The 16,645-nt window shown below is 42.9% G+C and overlaps 1 protein-coding gene across 1 annotated transcript; it reads left to right on the top strand.

Annotated features, from left to right (window-relative positions):
- The first annotated feature begins 593 nt into the window (after positions 1-593).
- MMD (monocyte to macrophage differentiation associated) lies at positions 594-16,407 on the top strand. The gene is made up of 7 exons (XM_063409214.1): positions 594-766; positions 6,765-6,846; positions 11,544-11,704; positions 12,459-12,533; positions 12,932-13,033; positions 13,435-13,504; positions 14,233-16,407. Exons 1-7 carry the CDS (start codon positions 738-740, stop codon positions 14,431-14,433), a joined length of 720 nt encoding a protein of 239 aa, XP_063265284.1. The 5' UTR covers positions 594-737; the 3' UTR covers positions 14,434-16,407.
- Positions 16,408-16,645: the final 238 nt, after the last annotated feature.

A 16,645-nucleotide genomic window follows, 5' to 3' on the forward strand; every position in this document is an offset into this window, starting at 1 on the left:
TGACCACCGTAACCTCGATGTGGAGCGGAGTAAATGATGCAGGTTTATGTGACAGCAAAGCCACAGCGCTTTGCCCTGCTCTCCTTTGCCACGGCGGGATGGGCCCCATGGGGGCGGGTGAAGTCACCCGGGTCAGTGTGTGCCGAACCCCTCGCAGAAAGGCTCCCAGACCGGGAACAGGACGCGCGTTGCCGAGCCCTCCCCTCTGCTGAACCAGCTGAGACAATGGCGATGGCACCGCTGTCCCCAGGGGCGCTGCTCCATCCCCCAGCGGGCAGCGGGACGAGCTGCGGCCGGGCCCTGGGCACCGCCAGCCCGCCACGGCCGCGGCCATGCACCGCCTCCCGGAGCCCCGGCCCGGCCGGGCCACCCTGGGGAGCCAGGCCGCGGCTCCGCTCCCGTCCCGCCGCTCCCTCCAGCCGCATTCCCCGCTCCCATCCCGATGCTGCCCCGTTCCCCGGGGCCGGGCCCGTCTCGCAGGGGGCGATCCCGCTCCGGGCCGGCTCCTCCCGCGCTGGGCGGCGGGGCCGGGCCCTGTGGGCGGGCCGGGGCGGGGGCTGCGCGGAGCCAGGGCCGGTTAAAGCGGCCGCCGCCCGCCCGGCTCCGCGCTCTGCCCGCCCGGCGCCCGCCGTTCTCCGCGCCGGGGCTGCTCGGTCGCCAATGCGGGCCCGGAGCCCGGCCCGAGCCGCCCCCGGAGCCGCCCGCAGCCCCCCGGCCCGATCCCCCGCCCCGGACCCATGCGGCGGCTCCGGGAGCGGTTCCGGAGGTGAGCTCGCCGCGACCCCCGGCGGGGATGGGATCCCCTCGCTGCCCGAGCCGCTCCCCGCGGGATGGGACCCCCGGGCGGGATGAGGGCTGCTGGGGGAGCCGCGGTTTTCTGGCCGGTGCCAGGCGGGGAGGGCAGCGAGGTCCTGAGGGATGCGAGGGGGTGGCGGTGAGGAGGGTCTTTTGTTGGTGTGTTTGTTTGTTGCTCGCCGCTGTTAAATGGGTGAAGGTTCGCGCATCCGGCCGTGTGTCACAGCCGCGCATCGCGGCGCTCCCTGGGGCCCGACCTGTGGCTCCTGGGCCGGGCTGGGTCAGCACCCGCGGGGCCGCGGAGCTCCTGGTTCTGCTGCCTCCGCGGGCGCCTTGTGTGTCAAAGAATCACAGAATGCTCTGGGTCGGAAGCGCTTTAAAACTCATCTCATTCCACCCCTGCCATGGGCAGGGATGCCTTGCACTAGACCAGGTTGCTCCAAGCCCTGTCCAAACTGGTCTGGGACGCTTCCAGGGATGGGACAGCCGCAGCTTCTCTGTGACAGGGCCTCAGCACCTTCACAGGGAAGAATTTCTCCCTAGTTTCCAATCTAAATCTATGCTTTTTCAGCTTAAAAATCCACCCTCACTGAGCTGGAGATGCTGCGGGGGAGGTGGATTGGGTAGCTGCAGTGGTGGTTCTCCGATAGCCATCTGTGGGCTCGGCTCTGCACTGCCCGGAGCCCAGTGCCGGGCCTGGCTGGGGATGGACAGCCCTTCATCCCCTGCCTGAGGCCGCTTCCCTGGCCGGCTACCCGCCACAGGGCTGCCCTGCTCTCCTTTCACCAACCTGCTCAAGAGACTGAAACCTAAGTGTTAAAAGGGAAATAAAACTGAAAGAGAAAAAACATGAATGCAGTCGGATGTGGTTTCTGTGCTAGCCCACACCTCTGCTAGCTTGGTCCCTTGCCCCTGCACTCAGATGTGCTGCAGTGCCTGGGGTGGCTTGTGATTGCTGCCCACTCTTTGCTGAAATTACTGCCTTACCTGCTTGCCAGAAGACTGGGGAGGCTTTGAGGAGGTCAGTAGGATGCACAGACACTTTTTTGCATGACCCGATCTGTGTATGATAGCAGAGTTGTTTGTGGATTCTCAGAGTATTGCAGGTTTCCTTTTATCTTTAGTATCATGCTGTAAGTACACGAACCTTCACACTGCTTGTGATTGCACTGATATTTCCAAATAAGGGAGCTGCTTCTGCACGGATGTGAATTATTTCTGTGCCTCAGATGTTCGGTGTTAGTAAAGATTATGTGAACAGTTGCAAACAACAGCTAGATACTGTCAAATCCAGGAAGGAAGGTGCCTAGTGCACAGGAATATGGATCTACTTTTAACTGAATGAATTTGTAAAGAGGAAATATCAGCCAATTTGGTCAAAGCAAGCAAGCTTTTTATAAAACCCTTTAGTTTCTCTTCAAAATCTAATCTAACTGGTCATCAGGAAAATGTAGTGCAGATCTGTTTTGACCTGCTTGTAATTTTTTTTGTTTTGTTTTCCTCTTGAAAACAAAGGGCCTAGATAACATCCTAGATATTGAAGCATATGTTTAGATAATGAAGCAATTTTTAACCCCATTTGGTGCATGGCACTGCTGGTCTTGTGGAGTTACGCCCACCTTGTTGCAGTTTCTCATATGCTGTTATTTCTGATTTATTAGGTCTAAAATGCTTCTACTGCTGGAAAGCACAAAGAAAGGAAGGCACAAAAAGAGGGAATGTGCTTTTAAGCTGGTAAAAGGAAGTATGAGGTCTTTTGAGCTGCATAAAGGAAATATACTTCCTGAAAAGACTAAAAAAAATTCAGATCTTTGAGGTCATTATCAGTGCTGGCTGTTTTTACTGACATTTTGCTTCATGCTTAAAACAATAATTCATTCAGCAGATGGGAGTTGTCAATAAGGGAAGGTTTGATTTCCCTTCTGCAGTTTGGGGTCTAAGCTTGCTGTGATGCCAGACAAATGCCGTGCAGATATCTGCAATGGATTTGGGGTTTTGTAATTTATTTTTCTAAGCTGCTTTGCATGCAAACACAAAGCATTAAGAAGCCTCGGATTTTCCTTCTGCTTTGTCTCCCAAATAATGTCTCCTCTTACTTCAGGAATCTCTGTGAAACATACAGCATCTGTTCCTTGGAAATGAACAAGAGCTTGAGATTAGGGTCTGTCACAAAGGATGGATCCGTCTGTAGGTTTAGTATTTAAAATATTTGAAATATTTCAAGACCAAAGATCAAGTATTGTGACAGGAGGGGTATGAGTTTCTTCCCTCGTGTTTTAAATTGCCATATGTCTCTCTCAATACCTTTTTTTCCTGCTAATAGTGGGAATATGTTTATCAAAAGTTGTTTGTTTGCTGTAAAATTCTGAATCTTGGACTTCCTTGGCCTTGAGCAGATCCTGAGCACTGAGAATTTAAATTGTGAGAAGGAACTCACAGCTCAGTTCAGTGTGAAAGCATTCTGCTCTCCTGGCTGGCTGCAAGCAGTTCTTAGTCTCTTAATTTCAGAAATTTCTTGTTCTGGTATTGAAGGCATTAATATTTTATCTTGGATATCTTGGATTGTCAGTGTCTTAAATGGAGAAGTGTTTATGCATCCTTGTGAGATGTGCTGCATATCCTCATTAAATGACTCTGGTTCCACCAGATCTGCTATTAAAGAATACATCAGAGATTTGCTAGAGTATCCAAAAGGCTTCAATTAAAGACATTTCCTGTAAACTGTAGTCCAGTTCAGTGGGACTTTATCAGACTGTCCTGCATTTGATAATAACCTTAATGGCTGGGTTATAGAGAGCCTTTGTCTAGGAGTAAACAGCATCTGAATGCTCTTTACTGAGCTTCCTCTTTGAGGAAGGTGAATAATTCCCACAATTATCTTTTCCAGAAGAGGCAAATGTGACCTGTAGATAGGAGGAAGAACAATGTCCCTGTGTTGGAGTATTCACAGAGCAGGAAACAAGAGGCATCCATTGTTGGTGGTGGCATGGGGTTTACTTATTTCTTTATCTTTAAGAAAGAGCAGAGCTGTTGTGCCTCTAGAATGTGAATAAGTCTGCAACCACATTCTTCTGCCTGTGTGTTGCAATGTCATACATGTCTATAACTGCAGGAGTATATGACTGACTTTAACAGTGTGTGTCAAAATAATTTTCCTGGTTTTGATGGGCACATCAGTAATATAAGAGAGCAGCTATTTTCTAAATTCACTCTGTTTCTTAAGACGTTAAACCTAAACTGCCAAGCTGGAACTGAAAGGAACTTCAGAGGAGCATTAGCTAGCATTATTGCCCTTCCACCTCATTTATGATCCTCCCTCTGAAGCTGTTCCTGATAACATTTATAAATAGTTAATTATCAAAAGGCAGAGGGGAATAACTGAAAGTTTGCTTCACTAAGACCATTGCCTGTGAGCAGTGACCTGGCAAATGCTTTCCAGTGTTTGGCATCAGGGCCTGCAGCCTGTTGAAGGGGACCCCTCACAGAAGGGAGAGGTGCAGGTCCATCAGATGAGCAGCAGGGTTGGTGCTGGGGCATTGTGAGACCCTTTTCTGCAAGGCAGAGGTAAAGCTGAACACTTTCCCTCCTGCCAAAGCACCCTGGTGGGGTTGGTGTTGTTGGTGTAAACACTGAGGTGAGGGTGATGGGTGAGGTGTTGCTAATGCTGAAGTTCTGATGCAGAATATTTGCATCATTCCTGTGCTGCCACAAACAAATCAGGGAAAAAACCCCAACTCTGTGTAAGTAACAGAGCAAGGATGGATTTGTTGCTGTCTTTGTGTTCTCTTCTATAGCTAATAAATGTTTTTAAATTAGTGACAGTAAGAGGTCCAAGTTTCTAAAGTGTTTGTTCGTAATTCTAAAATCTAACGTTACTCCTAGATCCAATGTGATTGCTTGAGAAAGATGCAGTGTATTTCCTACTGAACAAAAGAAAAAAAATTGAAGTAATCTGTTGTTGTATAACAGAAGATCCCACTAGGAGGCATCAATTATTTATAGATTTTTATATGATAATAGTATCTTATATAGAAATTTGGAACACCAGGAATTATAAAGCTACTACAGAGGATAAGCTTATTCATTTTGATTTGAGTTTGTCTTTTTTTTTTTACTTTTTACTTCTTGTGAGTATTTGAAGGTACCACAGAGAAATGTAATAATATTCTAGATGTGATAAGTGAAAAGTTTCCCATGACTTTGAATTTATGGAGTTGGACAAGGGCAGTCCAAGCCTGACCACTTGCTGAGCCAACAGATGCTTTTATTTTTAAACATTTTCCTAACTTGGAAGCAGAACTGAGCAAACTGAGTGTTCCATCTTTAGAGGATGCCGAGATGGTGTTCAGCAGCTGGTGAGGGCATACAAGCACTGGGAAAAAGTAATTTTCCAAATATTCTGCAAGCCTTTATGATGACATTGCCTTCTTGGAGAGGAGAGCGAGGTGCCATTTGTCACAGACAAAAGAATTACCATTTTAAACCATATATTAACTCCTACAGGGTTATTAATTTGCTAACAACCATTTTTGTTCTGCGTCTGTAAATTAAATCCACATTTTCTTAGCCTTTGTATTAGTAGCAATGAAACTGTTCCTTGAAACTGCCACAGTTTGGGGAGGGATCGTGGCATGGTGTTATTTTCCCAGTGCTGCTACATTTTCATGTATCAGTTTAGAAAAAAAAAAATGGTTTACAATACTTAATAAATCAATCAAGAAACCCAAGTGAAATATCCCAAGATTCTGGAACTGCTTATGCCAACTGTAAGATTTGAGTTGGACTTCTTTAGTTGTTTGTTTGTTTTTCCCTGGTTTGAGGTCGGCCAATATTTTATAGATGTCATAAAAATAGGACACAATTTGATTTAAACCAGGGGGAACATGGGGAAGGACCAAAGTTTGGTCTAACAAGCTTTTTCTATAAATCCAGGTAACAAAGCTGCTCTCATTTCTGAGCATACAGAAATGTTCTGTATTTCTTGTGAAGCTGTTCCTGGCTTCTTGGATACCTGACTAATTGTCAGGTTTGGAATAGCCTGGAGTAAACTGGAATTATTGGTGAGAGATAATCACTTTTATAGGAGAGTCAGCAGTGCTGTGATAGGAGACTGGAGCTGGAGAAGTTCACAGCTTTCTTTTGACTGTTGCATATAGGTGTGTGCTGCCTTTTACAGATTTAAATTGTTGAGTTTCACAGAAATGGCTCAAATGTTTGGGTTTTTTAATACACTTAGATGAAATGTTTGCATTGGCAAGTTCTTCCAAAACTTTCTCAGGTTCCATCATATTCTATTCATCTTGCATGGATTGCATTTGATGTGATTGTTTGTTTGTTTGTTAGAAAGTTTGAAAATTCTTAGAGAGAAGGGTGGAATGTCTATGGCAAACCTCTTTGGAATTGACCATTAGAGTCTCCTTTCATCATCCTGGTGTAGGAGATGTTTGGGTCTTGATTACAGACACAAGATTGGAAGAAATGAGCCACTTCATGCTCCAAACACAAATGTTGCTTGCTATAGGAGTCAAAAAGTCAAGTGTTCAAGTGTTCCAAACTGGAATATGCTGCAGTTTCAAGAACTTCTTAAAAGAAGAGTAACCCCTGACAGCTATGATGAATTCCATTTTTCAAGAATAATTTGAGTTCTTGCTATATAATTTAAATAGGAAATAGTTCATTCTTCATCTGACCAAACTGTCAGAAAAGAGGGAGTCTGACTGTTCTGTGTGAACTCTTGATTAAAGATAACCATCCCTTGCACCAGGCAGTCACAGGAATTTATTTAACACGCGAGTCTGGTAAGAGACTTTACTTGGGAGAACTTGAAATTTAAATCACAGTTACTTTGAACATGTCTGTACTTAGAATTCTTAACACTACTAGGTTGGAAGTATTCCTTCATTTCCTTCATGACACTCAGAGAGGTGTTTTAATAACCTTCCTAAAAGTACTTCTTAATTATTCAACAGGTTCATGAACCACCCAGCTCCAGCCAACAGCCGCTACAAACCCACTTGCTATGAACATGCTGCTAACTGTTACACACATGCAGTAAGTACACTTCTGCCTTCTTTTCCTATTTCTTTTTTTTAACCAGATGTTTCAATAGATTTTTGTAGGTTTGGATTGCTAAATGCTTACCTTTGCCTCCCTGTGTTTGTAGAAAATTAGATGTTTGGTGATGTTCTGAATCTCTTGGAGCTCCAGATACTTCATAAGATTCCTTTTCACCAACATTATAGGTCTTTAACTTGATATTATCCCTCTTTTCCAGTCAAAGGATGCCTGCAGTAAAAGGGGGTGTAGGCCACTTCTAGTTAGCCTGCAAGTTGGATTTCCCAGGTCTGTGCTGGCATGTTGTGCAAATCATAAACTGGAAGTATAAGAAAGATTTATCCATATGAGAAATGGGAAGGTTTCATCAGACTGTCAGTGGGTATGAGCTGCAAGAGCTGGAATAGTTTAATTCTGATACCTACCGACTCTTCAAGAAATCTGCTGTTTTGCAAGAGGCCCCAATAATGCTGACAGCCCTGCTGGAATTTCAAATCTTTCCTTATTTTTGTAATGTAAGGACTTATTCTAGATTTGAGTATATGGTATTCACATAAAGAATAACAAAAGCAGCCCCTTTTGATTTTTTTTTTTCTTTTAGTAATTAGGAAGTTTAATTTGCTGTCTGGCACTTTGAAAAGGACTTAAAAATGTGTTTGTTTGCTTTTTAAGATAGCATTTGCCCTTTTATAAAAGCAGCTTGTGCTTCTCCTCAATCCCTCAACTCCAAACATCTGAAGTATGTTTGACTTTGTCCTCAGCCTCTTATCTCCAGTGTGTCTGAGTGAGCTGCAGATATGAAAGCTCAAAGTAGTGCCTGGAACCCTTCAGTTCTAGAAGGAGCTCTGTTCTTAAAGATCCCTCGTGTGTGTTTCATAAATAACCAACAGGCAGCTCTGTGGTGCTGGTAAAAACAGAATCACCTTGGTTTTGCATATAGACATAAAGTTGACTGAAGCCTCTGTGTTCTTAAGCCAAGGGTCTCACGTACAGCTTTATGTAAATATATGCTTATTTGCCTAGGGAATGAAGCAACATTCTGTTAGTTAGCACAAATATGTAGTTTATCTCCTAATCCTTGTGCAAATCTTGTTTGCTCTGGCCAAAAGGTTAGATTTCAAAATATCTGGCAGATGTTGCTATGCTCCTTAGCAAATTTCAGCTTTCACCTAGTTGAAAAACAGGTATGTTTTACTCCTACCTGTTAGCAGGAGGTGACAGCCAGGGTGGATCAGTGTTCTCTGGTAGCTGCAGTTTGTGGTGGAGCTGTCTAATTTCTTTCTGAGCACTCAAACTCCCTGCTAAAACATACAATGAACTGATAAAATAAATATGCAGTAACTTTTGATCAATATTTAAAGTCTTGAAATGGGAGTCTAAGCTGGGAAAGCACAGAAAAAGCTGGGAGGGATGTTTTCATCTCCTTTGTGTTGCAGAGTTACTAAATGTTAGATGGTCAAATGGCTGAGTCTTTGCTAGATTACAGTGCAAGTTTTCAATTAGACATTGATGATTCTACAAAACAGAATTCAACAATGGTTCTCCAATATATTTTTATTCCAAACTTTTATTCATCATTCAGGAAGCAGTCACCTTCTACTCTGAGTGTGGCTATACTTTTCAGTAGGTTTTGGACTTAAAAATACAGAGGAATCAGTTTATGGCAGCTGCTTAATAAAAAATAAGTAGATTTGCACATCACAGTTCTAGGTTTGCTCACAGTACATTAAGTTACTGGGTTTGATGATATTCCCTGGGAAGACTTGCAGTCTGTGATGAGATAAGCCAAGATTTTGTGACTTGTAGCTGGATTTTTTTTTTCAAGGAATATTGGCAACTAAGAAATGCTTTGTCATGCTGTAAAATGACACAGCAAAATGCCACTCACTCTGTTACTTCTAATTCTCTGCCTCCTTTTTTGGTAAATTCCCCTCCTTTTAAAGGGCTGATTAATGGCTTTTCCATTCTGAAAACTGGAGATTAAAATGCAATTCTTGTGCAAGTAACTTTTTCAAATGAACATGGAAAAATTTGCCTTTTTTATGAACTAAAGTTTTGTACTTCTTTTGTAAGATGGGCAAAGCCCACTGTACCATGTGTTATGGCATTGCCATCTAAAGAACTTTCATCCAGTTGGTTGGAACAGCAGAATATAATTTCTGGATTTTGTATTTAATCTAACTATTTTTGGCCAAAAAAAAGAGTAATAAAACATGTCTTGTTTTGTCTGACTGTTCCCATGCTGCCTATCAGGGACAGAGGGGAAAATGGTTCCAAAAAGAACATTTAGAAAAAACAATCAGTCCTTCTCATGGAACACAGTGCTGTTCCCTGTGAGAGGTAGAATTGTTCTTTAAAGCGGGACAAGGCAAAAAAGGGATTAAGCTCTTCATTCATGTGCTGTACTCTGGATTCTGAAGGTGCAAAGAAAGAGGTGAGAAGAGAATTGCTTCTTTAACTGTACCACTTTATACACAATTATTACTGGGAAAAGTGATTGACACTGAACTTTGCTTTGGCCCATTCGAGCATCCCATGTCACAGCTTAGCCTGTGGAATATTTATTTGAGGAAATTAGTAAAAAGCTGGGGTCTCTGTGTAAGAAAGGCAGGTTATTCTGTGTAACACCTAAATCTAAAGCCCAAAGAGGGCTCTTTTCCTATGAAGTGGCCTCTGTCAGAATCCCTGAGCAGCTCATGCCTAGAGAATCAGTAGGAATTTGCTATTTTACTTGGTATTTATGGGTACTTAATATCTCTGAAACGTTTTACTTCTCTATCAAGTTTAATCAAAACTGAAATCTGCACCAAAAATTGGGAAGGAAACTGAGGAATGCAGATCCAGTGGGGACCACACAGCTTAGAGCCGTGACCACACCACCATTTGTGGGGCTGCAAATCCTCCTGTCCCCTGAATGAAATGAAAAAAAAACCCGAAAAATGAAACGAAACCGCTGTCACATCTCATCAGTTGCTGCCTGTCCCAGGGGCTCCAGCCACGCTTCGTTCACACTGAGTGTCATGTGTGGAAAGCAGCAGTGACTGATCTCCTGAGGAGTGACACATTTCAACCTGCCCTCAACTGGGGCTGTCCAGGATGTGTGCATGGAAACTCAGGGTTGCTGATAAATGAGCAGCCGGGCTGGCAGATTATTTCTGACCTCAAAGTGTGCACCAAGTCAACTTCTATAGTTTCATTAACAGGCTCAGGAAGTGTTTTCAGCTCTAGTCCCAGTGCTGTGAATGTATCAGTGCCATACTTTTTATTCTTGTGTCTCTACAGCTTTTGGCACAAATATACTACATTTTGCAAAACATCAGGAAATTTAATGAAGCTACGGTTGATGTACTTCAAAGCCAGAAGGAAAAGCCACTTGGTTTTTGTTGTTATTCTCTGGCTCAACCAGCTGCTTCTCAGATCCTTTCAGTTTGCTCTGCATCCTCTGCACTGAGCAGAACCTCAGTTTCCTTTGGTCTGTAATTAGATAAAGGACAGACAGGTCAGCCCAGACTGGAACTTTGCAGTCTGAGCTATCAAACCTGTAATGCAAAGTGGCCAGATTTGTTTAAACATTGCTTGATCCTGCCTTTATTCTTTACCATATGAGACTTGGGTTAAGTTACCAAGAATTTAACCTAAGAAGCTTATTTGCAATTCAAGGGAACAAATTAGCATCTTAGATATGCTGTAGGGCCTGGAAGGGAATTTGTGCAGTGTTTGTAACTTGGAAGGCTGACTCGATAGGGAAGAGATGTGAAGAAATGTCTGAGTCAGTGAGCTCTCTTTTTTCAATACTTGTTGGACACAGGGTGTTTTTTAGGTTTTTTTGGGTTATTTTTTCCTTCCCTCCCTTTTCTATTTGCCTTTTCCTGAAGGAGATAGAGGTATATCTCATATTTTATTCTGGAAGGGAGTGTAGTTTTAAATGTATGTGGAGCCTGCAGCCACTTCTTGGATGCATCATGCAAGTGTGGTAATTTTATCATGATGTTTGTACAGGGCCTGCCTTGAAGAAGTGAATTAAAGATGCTTGAGAGGGAGGTGGGAAGGAAAACAGAGTTGGATACGCTGCATTAGAAGAACATCTTTGTGCATTTAAAATCTATTCATGAGAGAAGTTTGCAGCTAATTTATTTATGATAGCTTAAACCCAAGTTCTGCAAAACTATTGCTTAATTCCTGCAACTGCACTTTGCTAAATGCTTTGTTTTTTCATTTGGGATTCAAGTTTATTTTGATCTGTCTTGTGCTCTGTGTCTATGCACAAGAGGTGGCTTAAATTCAAGCCTGGAGTAAGACGAACATGGTTTTAAAACATGAGGCAGAAAGTGAAAATAAAACCACTGCTAATACTTACAGAACTAGACAAAAGAATTTGCTGTCAAGGCTAGAGGAGTTGGAAACCTTCCCTGGTACCATGGGGGGGAGAAATTCAGCAAATCCAGGTTTAACTTATGCCTGAGACGGTGCCGAATTTCTGGTGCCGAATTTCTGGTGCCGAATTTCTGGTGCCGAATTTCTGGTGCCGAATTTCTGGTGCCGAATTTCTGGTGCCGAATTTCTGGTGCCGAATTCTAATTTGTCAGTACTAAAGGACAAAGCTCTCTGTGGCTGTGGCTGAGCTCTGTGCTGCTGGTGCTGCCCTGCGGGTGGCACCACGGCAGGGAGGTGACAGTGGCCTTTTGTTGTGGCAGTTCCTCATTGTCCCTGCCATCGTGGGCAGCGCCCTGCTGCACCGGCTCTCGGATGACCGCTGGGAGAAGATCACGGCGTGGATGTACGGCGTGGGGCTCTGCGCCCTCTTCATCGTCTCCACCGTGTTCCACATCGTCTCCTGGAAAAAGAGCCACCTCAGGTAGCAGGAGGAAAGGTTACACTTTCTCCTCATGTTGCCCCGTTGTGTTTCTCAGCCAAAACAAATTTTACAGGAGGCTGGAGTGGTGCTTTCTACTGAATCGTGATAAAAACACCCTGGGTTGTTTTTTTTGAAGAAATAGTGAGCCCAGCTCATGTACCATTGAACTTGAATGTCTGCTGCCTTGTCACAAAGATGTGTTTTCGTAGGCCTAGTGGCTCTTAATCCAGAAGCAGAATGGGAAAAACATAATATAAGAAACATAATATCCCATTCCCAAAGATACTGTCTGGGACTATGGCATACTCAAGTGCTTTGAGGAACACAGCTTTTGCTAATGTCCAGCTAGTGAGCAGGAATCTTCCTTGGGATCAAGGCAGCAGTAGCAAAACAGACATGTGATTTATTATTTTTATTATTTTAATTTATTTTATTTTAATTTTTATTTTTTCTCTTGTAAGACCCCTAAATAATTCTGGGCCATAAATTGGATTTAGCCAGTAGTCACTAAATAGTAACAGTGTCTGGATTAAGCAGAACTGATGTGACAGGGATTCAAGATGGAGTGGAGAAGGGGAGAGGACTGGAGAAATGCTCAGCTCTTACATGTCTCAGTTCCTCCACATGATTTTAAGAGGGATGGAGGTGATGGTATTTTCCCCCAAGTAATTCCAAAGCATGTCAGGAAAATGAGATGATGCAAAAATCTTTCCAAAATGTGTCCTGGTGACCTGTTCTGTGTGTCTCTCTTTAGGACCATGGAGCATTGCTTCCACATGTGTGACAGAATGATGATCTATGTCTTCATTGCAGCATCCTACGCACCATGGTGAGAACTGGGGACCACAGCTGCAGAATCAAAGCTTTTCCAAAATAAACAGTTGGTCATTGCAGCTTTCCAGAATCCATAGATGCCCTCTTGGATGCAACTGACCCTATTCTGTGTTGTGACAGATATTGTAATGTAATTGTAACCCTTGCTGAATAGAAAGTGATGCTAAAAATATCAGAAAGTAGTTTATTTATATTCCACATAACTCATGCTTTCCACCCATCAGTGCAAACACCTTCTTCCTCTCTGTGGTTACAGTGTCCCAGTGTTTGTTCCCCATCATTCTGTAGTTAAAGCTCTGAGTATTTATTTGTTTTTATGAATCCCTGCTGCTCTTGTGTCAGTGTGGTCTGTTTACTCATCACTTTTGTGTCTTGGAATCTTTGTGCCTCCAGGTTAAACCTCCGTGAGCTGGGACCTCTGGCATCTCACATGCGATGGTTTATCTGGCTGATGGCTGCTGGAGGAACCCTTTATGTATTTCTCTACCACGAAAAGTGAGAATTATTCTTTGTGTTTGATTTTAAACTGAAAATTATCCTCAGAAAATTATCCTCAGAAAATTATCCAAGACCAAACTTTTCTTGTTTTAGAGATGAGCTACCAAGGTTCTCATCAAATCAGAAAATTTAAGTTGTCTCAGTGTTTTATTCTCACTGGTGCCTACTGCAAGTGAAGGCATCCAGGCAGTATTTAGAGAAGGTATTGCCTGCAACTCTACATTGCAGAGATAAACACTAGTTTTAATTTTGTATAAAACACTGGTTATCTATCTGCACAAAAAGCTTTTTGAATAATGATCCCATACCAACACATACTTTTAAATGTCCTTTTTTGCTGTTGAAGGAAATGTTCATCCTTTTGTACACCTTAAATGACTCACATTGTTCCTTTTTAGGTATAAGATCGTTGAACTCTTTTTCTATTTAGCGATGGGATTTTCTCCTGCTCTGGTAGTGACATCCATGGTAAGAAATGTGACCATTAACAGTGTAAACAAACAAAACTTGCCTTTTATAACCAGCCTAAATTCCAGTGTAGCTCTTTCCTCTGCAGAGATGTTCATTTTAGTACACTGTACTTGTAGATGTCCTCTGCAGAGCAACCAAATACAATCAGTTATAGTTTGGATTTATAGTTCACATTTCAGTGAAATGCTGCCTTGTTTTGTTCAATCTGGGCTGCATTGTGTAGATAAAGAGAGCCTGTGTTTCCTGGTGCATCTGAAAAGCATCTGAAGCACTCCAAACTTACTTACAGTCACACATTTTAAATGATGTGGATTAATGCTTTCTACTGCTAATATAAACCTGACACATTTTCAGGTTAATGCCTGACCTGGCTGTATCAGAGTCTTGCTGGTAGGAGCTGCACTGAACTCACACTTCCACAGGGTGATGTGGTTTTCTTTGTCTCCATGTTTCTGCTGTGCTGATGAAGCAAACCATCAATCTTGTTTCAGTTCTTGAGTTGTCCCAGTATAACTTCTCCAGTGCTATGGAGACATAGTATATAAACACATTATTGTGCATTTCACAAAGTGATATAAATACACTTCATTTCTCACTTGTCCATCTGTCCCACCCAACATTTTCTGAGCTGTCACAGCCAGCCCCCCTTTGGGGGAGAACAGCATTTTGTCCATAAATACATTTTGTCCCCTTTTACACCCTGCCCTGTCCTTGTTCCCTGGCAGAGCAACACCGAGGGACTGCAGGAGGTGGCGTGGGGAGGTTTGATCTACTGCCTGGGTGTGGTGTTCTTCAAGAGTGATGGAGTGATCCCCTTTGCCCACGCCATCTGGCACCTCTTTGTGGCCACAGCAGCTGCTGTCCACTACTACGCCATCTGGAAATACCTTTACAGAAGTCCTGCAGACATCATTCGTCACTTATGAGATGGTGTTATCTCTCTGTAGCTACAGATAATACACACAAAAAAAAAGAATCTGCACTTGGCCTCTGTAACAGTATTATTTGACTTAAAGAATTTGGAGGAATTGGAAAAATTGCACAGCGAAACTGCACTGACTTTGGTAGTTCTGTGAACACAATTACTGTGAACTGATGTTTGTGTCCTGCCATTGCCCATCACATGGCAAGTGCTGTAAATAAGATACTGTACTGCAGTAACCAAGAGTCCATTCCACGTTAAAAGAACTGGCTACCTGATGTTTACAAACAAGTTTTGTATGCTAGTTTAATTTTACGATTTTTAACTATGTGAATTTTTCTAAATTAGTGATTCAAATGGTGAAGTCAGTGCAATAGTGAAAATGTAATGCTCTTGACCTGAATTTGGTTTCTATCACCTTTCCATGAGTCATTTCTTAAACATGAATCAGAGACAACTAATCTACTTTTACCATCCATTATCTTGGTATAATGTGACTTTTATAGAAATTTTTTTGTGTTTTTTGTAAACTTTAAAAAGTACATTTACTGAACTGAAGACACACAACTGTCATCTATGCAGTTACTCATGTTGCAAACTCTTGCAAGAAATGGTTACATTCCACACCCTGTCCTGAGGAGCGAACATTGTACCTCTTCTGAAGGTTGTATTGCAGCTGTAATTGCAATAACCACTTTCACAAACTAAAACCTAAATGTGATTCTGCTGAGTTCTAGCAAGGCAGCATTCTGCTCATTGACAGTACCACTGAGCCAGGCCTTTAGGTTGGCTTTATTTGTGATGAGGAGGTGTAAAAGGAACAGCTTAGGTGATGTCCTCCTCCAGGTTCCCAGCTGTACCTGTGCTGCCCAGGGGTCTGTGGGGAGTGTCCCCTGTCCCCATGTACACACAGGTGGCACTGAGGCTTAGATTTCCAAAGGGATTCAGACTGGTGCCGATTTCCAAAGGGATTCAGCAGCTTTTGGTGGAGTGATCTGCTGGGAAATCCAGCAGTGAGCACTGCTGGGCACCTGGAGCTCAGGGTCCTTCACAAGCACAGCCTGGCAGGGAGCAGAGCCTGGAGAACTCGGTGGGGTGTCCCTTGTCATCCTGGGGCTCACACAAACTCCAGCTGGTCTTTGTTGCTGTCTGTGTGTCCAGGAAATCCAGCTGTGGTAGCAAGTCCTGACTGTAGAACCCGTGCTCTAATGACCAGTGTAGAAGAGTCATTGTAATCCTGTCTGTCCCACAATTCTATCCTGTCCCACTACGTAATGAATGTCTTATATTAAGATTGACTTTATCCTTTTTATAATTTACTCAGTTTTTCATGTCAGTATTTAAAAACAAAACCAAAATGTGTTGCCTTTTTCAGATTTTGTTCTGGATATTGCCTGTCTGCAAACAATGAGTAGCAAGATAGGGATGTTTTAAAGGTCCTGTTTCACTCAGATTTGCCAGGGGGGTCACAAGTTTTAGAATATTTACATTTGTATAGGGAATTTACCAGAGGGACAAACTTTAAATTCGAGACATTGAAGAATTGCTGTGTGGTGGTAGCAGGTGATCAGAGAAACTCATGGCAAACTCATGAACTGCCCCAAAAGAGAGCAAAGGGAACAGCTGGGCAGGTGATTCTGCTACAACAGTCTTGCACATCTGGATGCCTCAGTTTTTTAACATTGTGTCTATTTTAATATTTTCCACTTTTTGTGAGTCCACATAGTTTGTTGAAATGCAGTACTGCTAAAACCACTAAAATATGTGTAAAGGTTTTCTGTAGTCAAAAGTTAAACTATTGCTTGAATATGTTTGTTTTAATTTAAAGTTAATTTTTCATGGCGTTTGCTTTTTTGGAGTGTTTGAAATGGTTTTTAAAAAGTTTCAATTCGCCAAAAATATTTTGAATTACTGTATTCTAGTCAATATGATATTGAATGTACTAGACTAACAATAAACATTTGGTGCAATTTGGAAACTCTGGTTTTCTTGGTGGTTGCTTTTTCCCCCTCCATCACTTGGGCAGGGCAGTCAGGGACTGCCACCGTGGCCACTCCTGACAAAAGGGATCCTGAGCTGAAGCTTAGGACCTTCATGCCTGCTTAGCCAATGCTTTAAAAACAGTAGGAAAGACTGCAATCCAAATTACTCAGTTTTTAGTGTGGAAAAAATATGATTCTAAATTTTGGTCAATATTTAGAACTTGCTTTTCCCTT

This window comes from Prinia subflava, chromosome 12, assembly GCF_021018805.1.
Source record: "Prinia subflava isolate CZ2003 ecotype Zambia chromosome 12, Cam_Psub_1.2, whole genome shotgun sequence".
Taxonomy (NCBI): Eukaryota; Metazoa; Chordata; class Aves; order Passeriformes; family Cisticolidae; genus Prinia; species Prinia subflava.

Excerpts from the sequence above, each read along its gene's own strand:
- MMD (XM_063409214.1), top strand. The coding sequence starts at position 738 with ATGCGGCGGCTCCGGGAGCGGTTCCGGAG. Across the intron at positions 6,847-11,543 it reads CTAACTGTTACACACATGCA|TTCCTCATTGTCCCTGCCAT; the intron begins GTAAGTACACTT and ends TTGTTGTGGCAG. Across the intron at positions 11,705-12,458 it reads TGGAAAAAGAGCCACCTCAG|GACCATGGAGCATTGCTTCC; the intron begins GTAGCAGGAGGA and ends GTCTCTCTTTAG.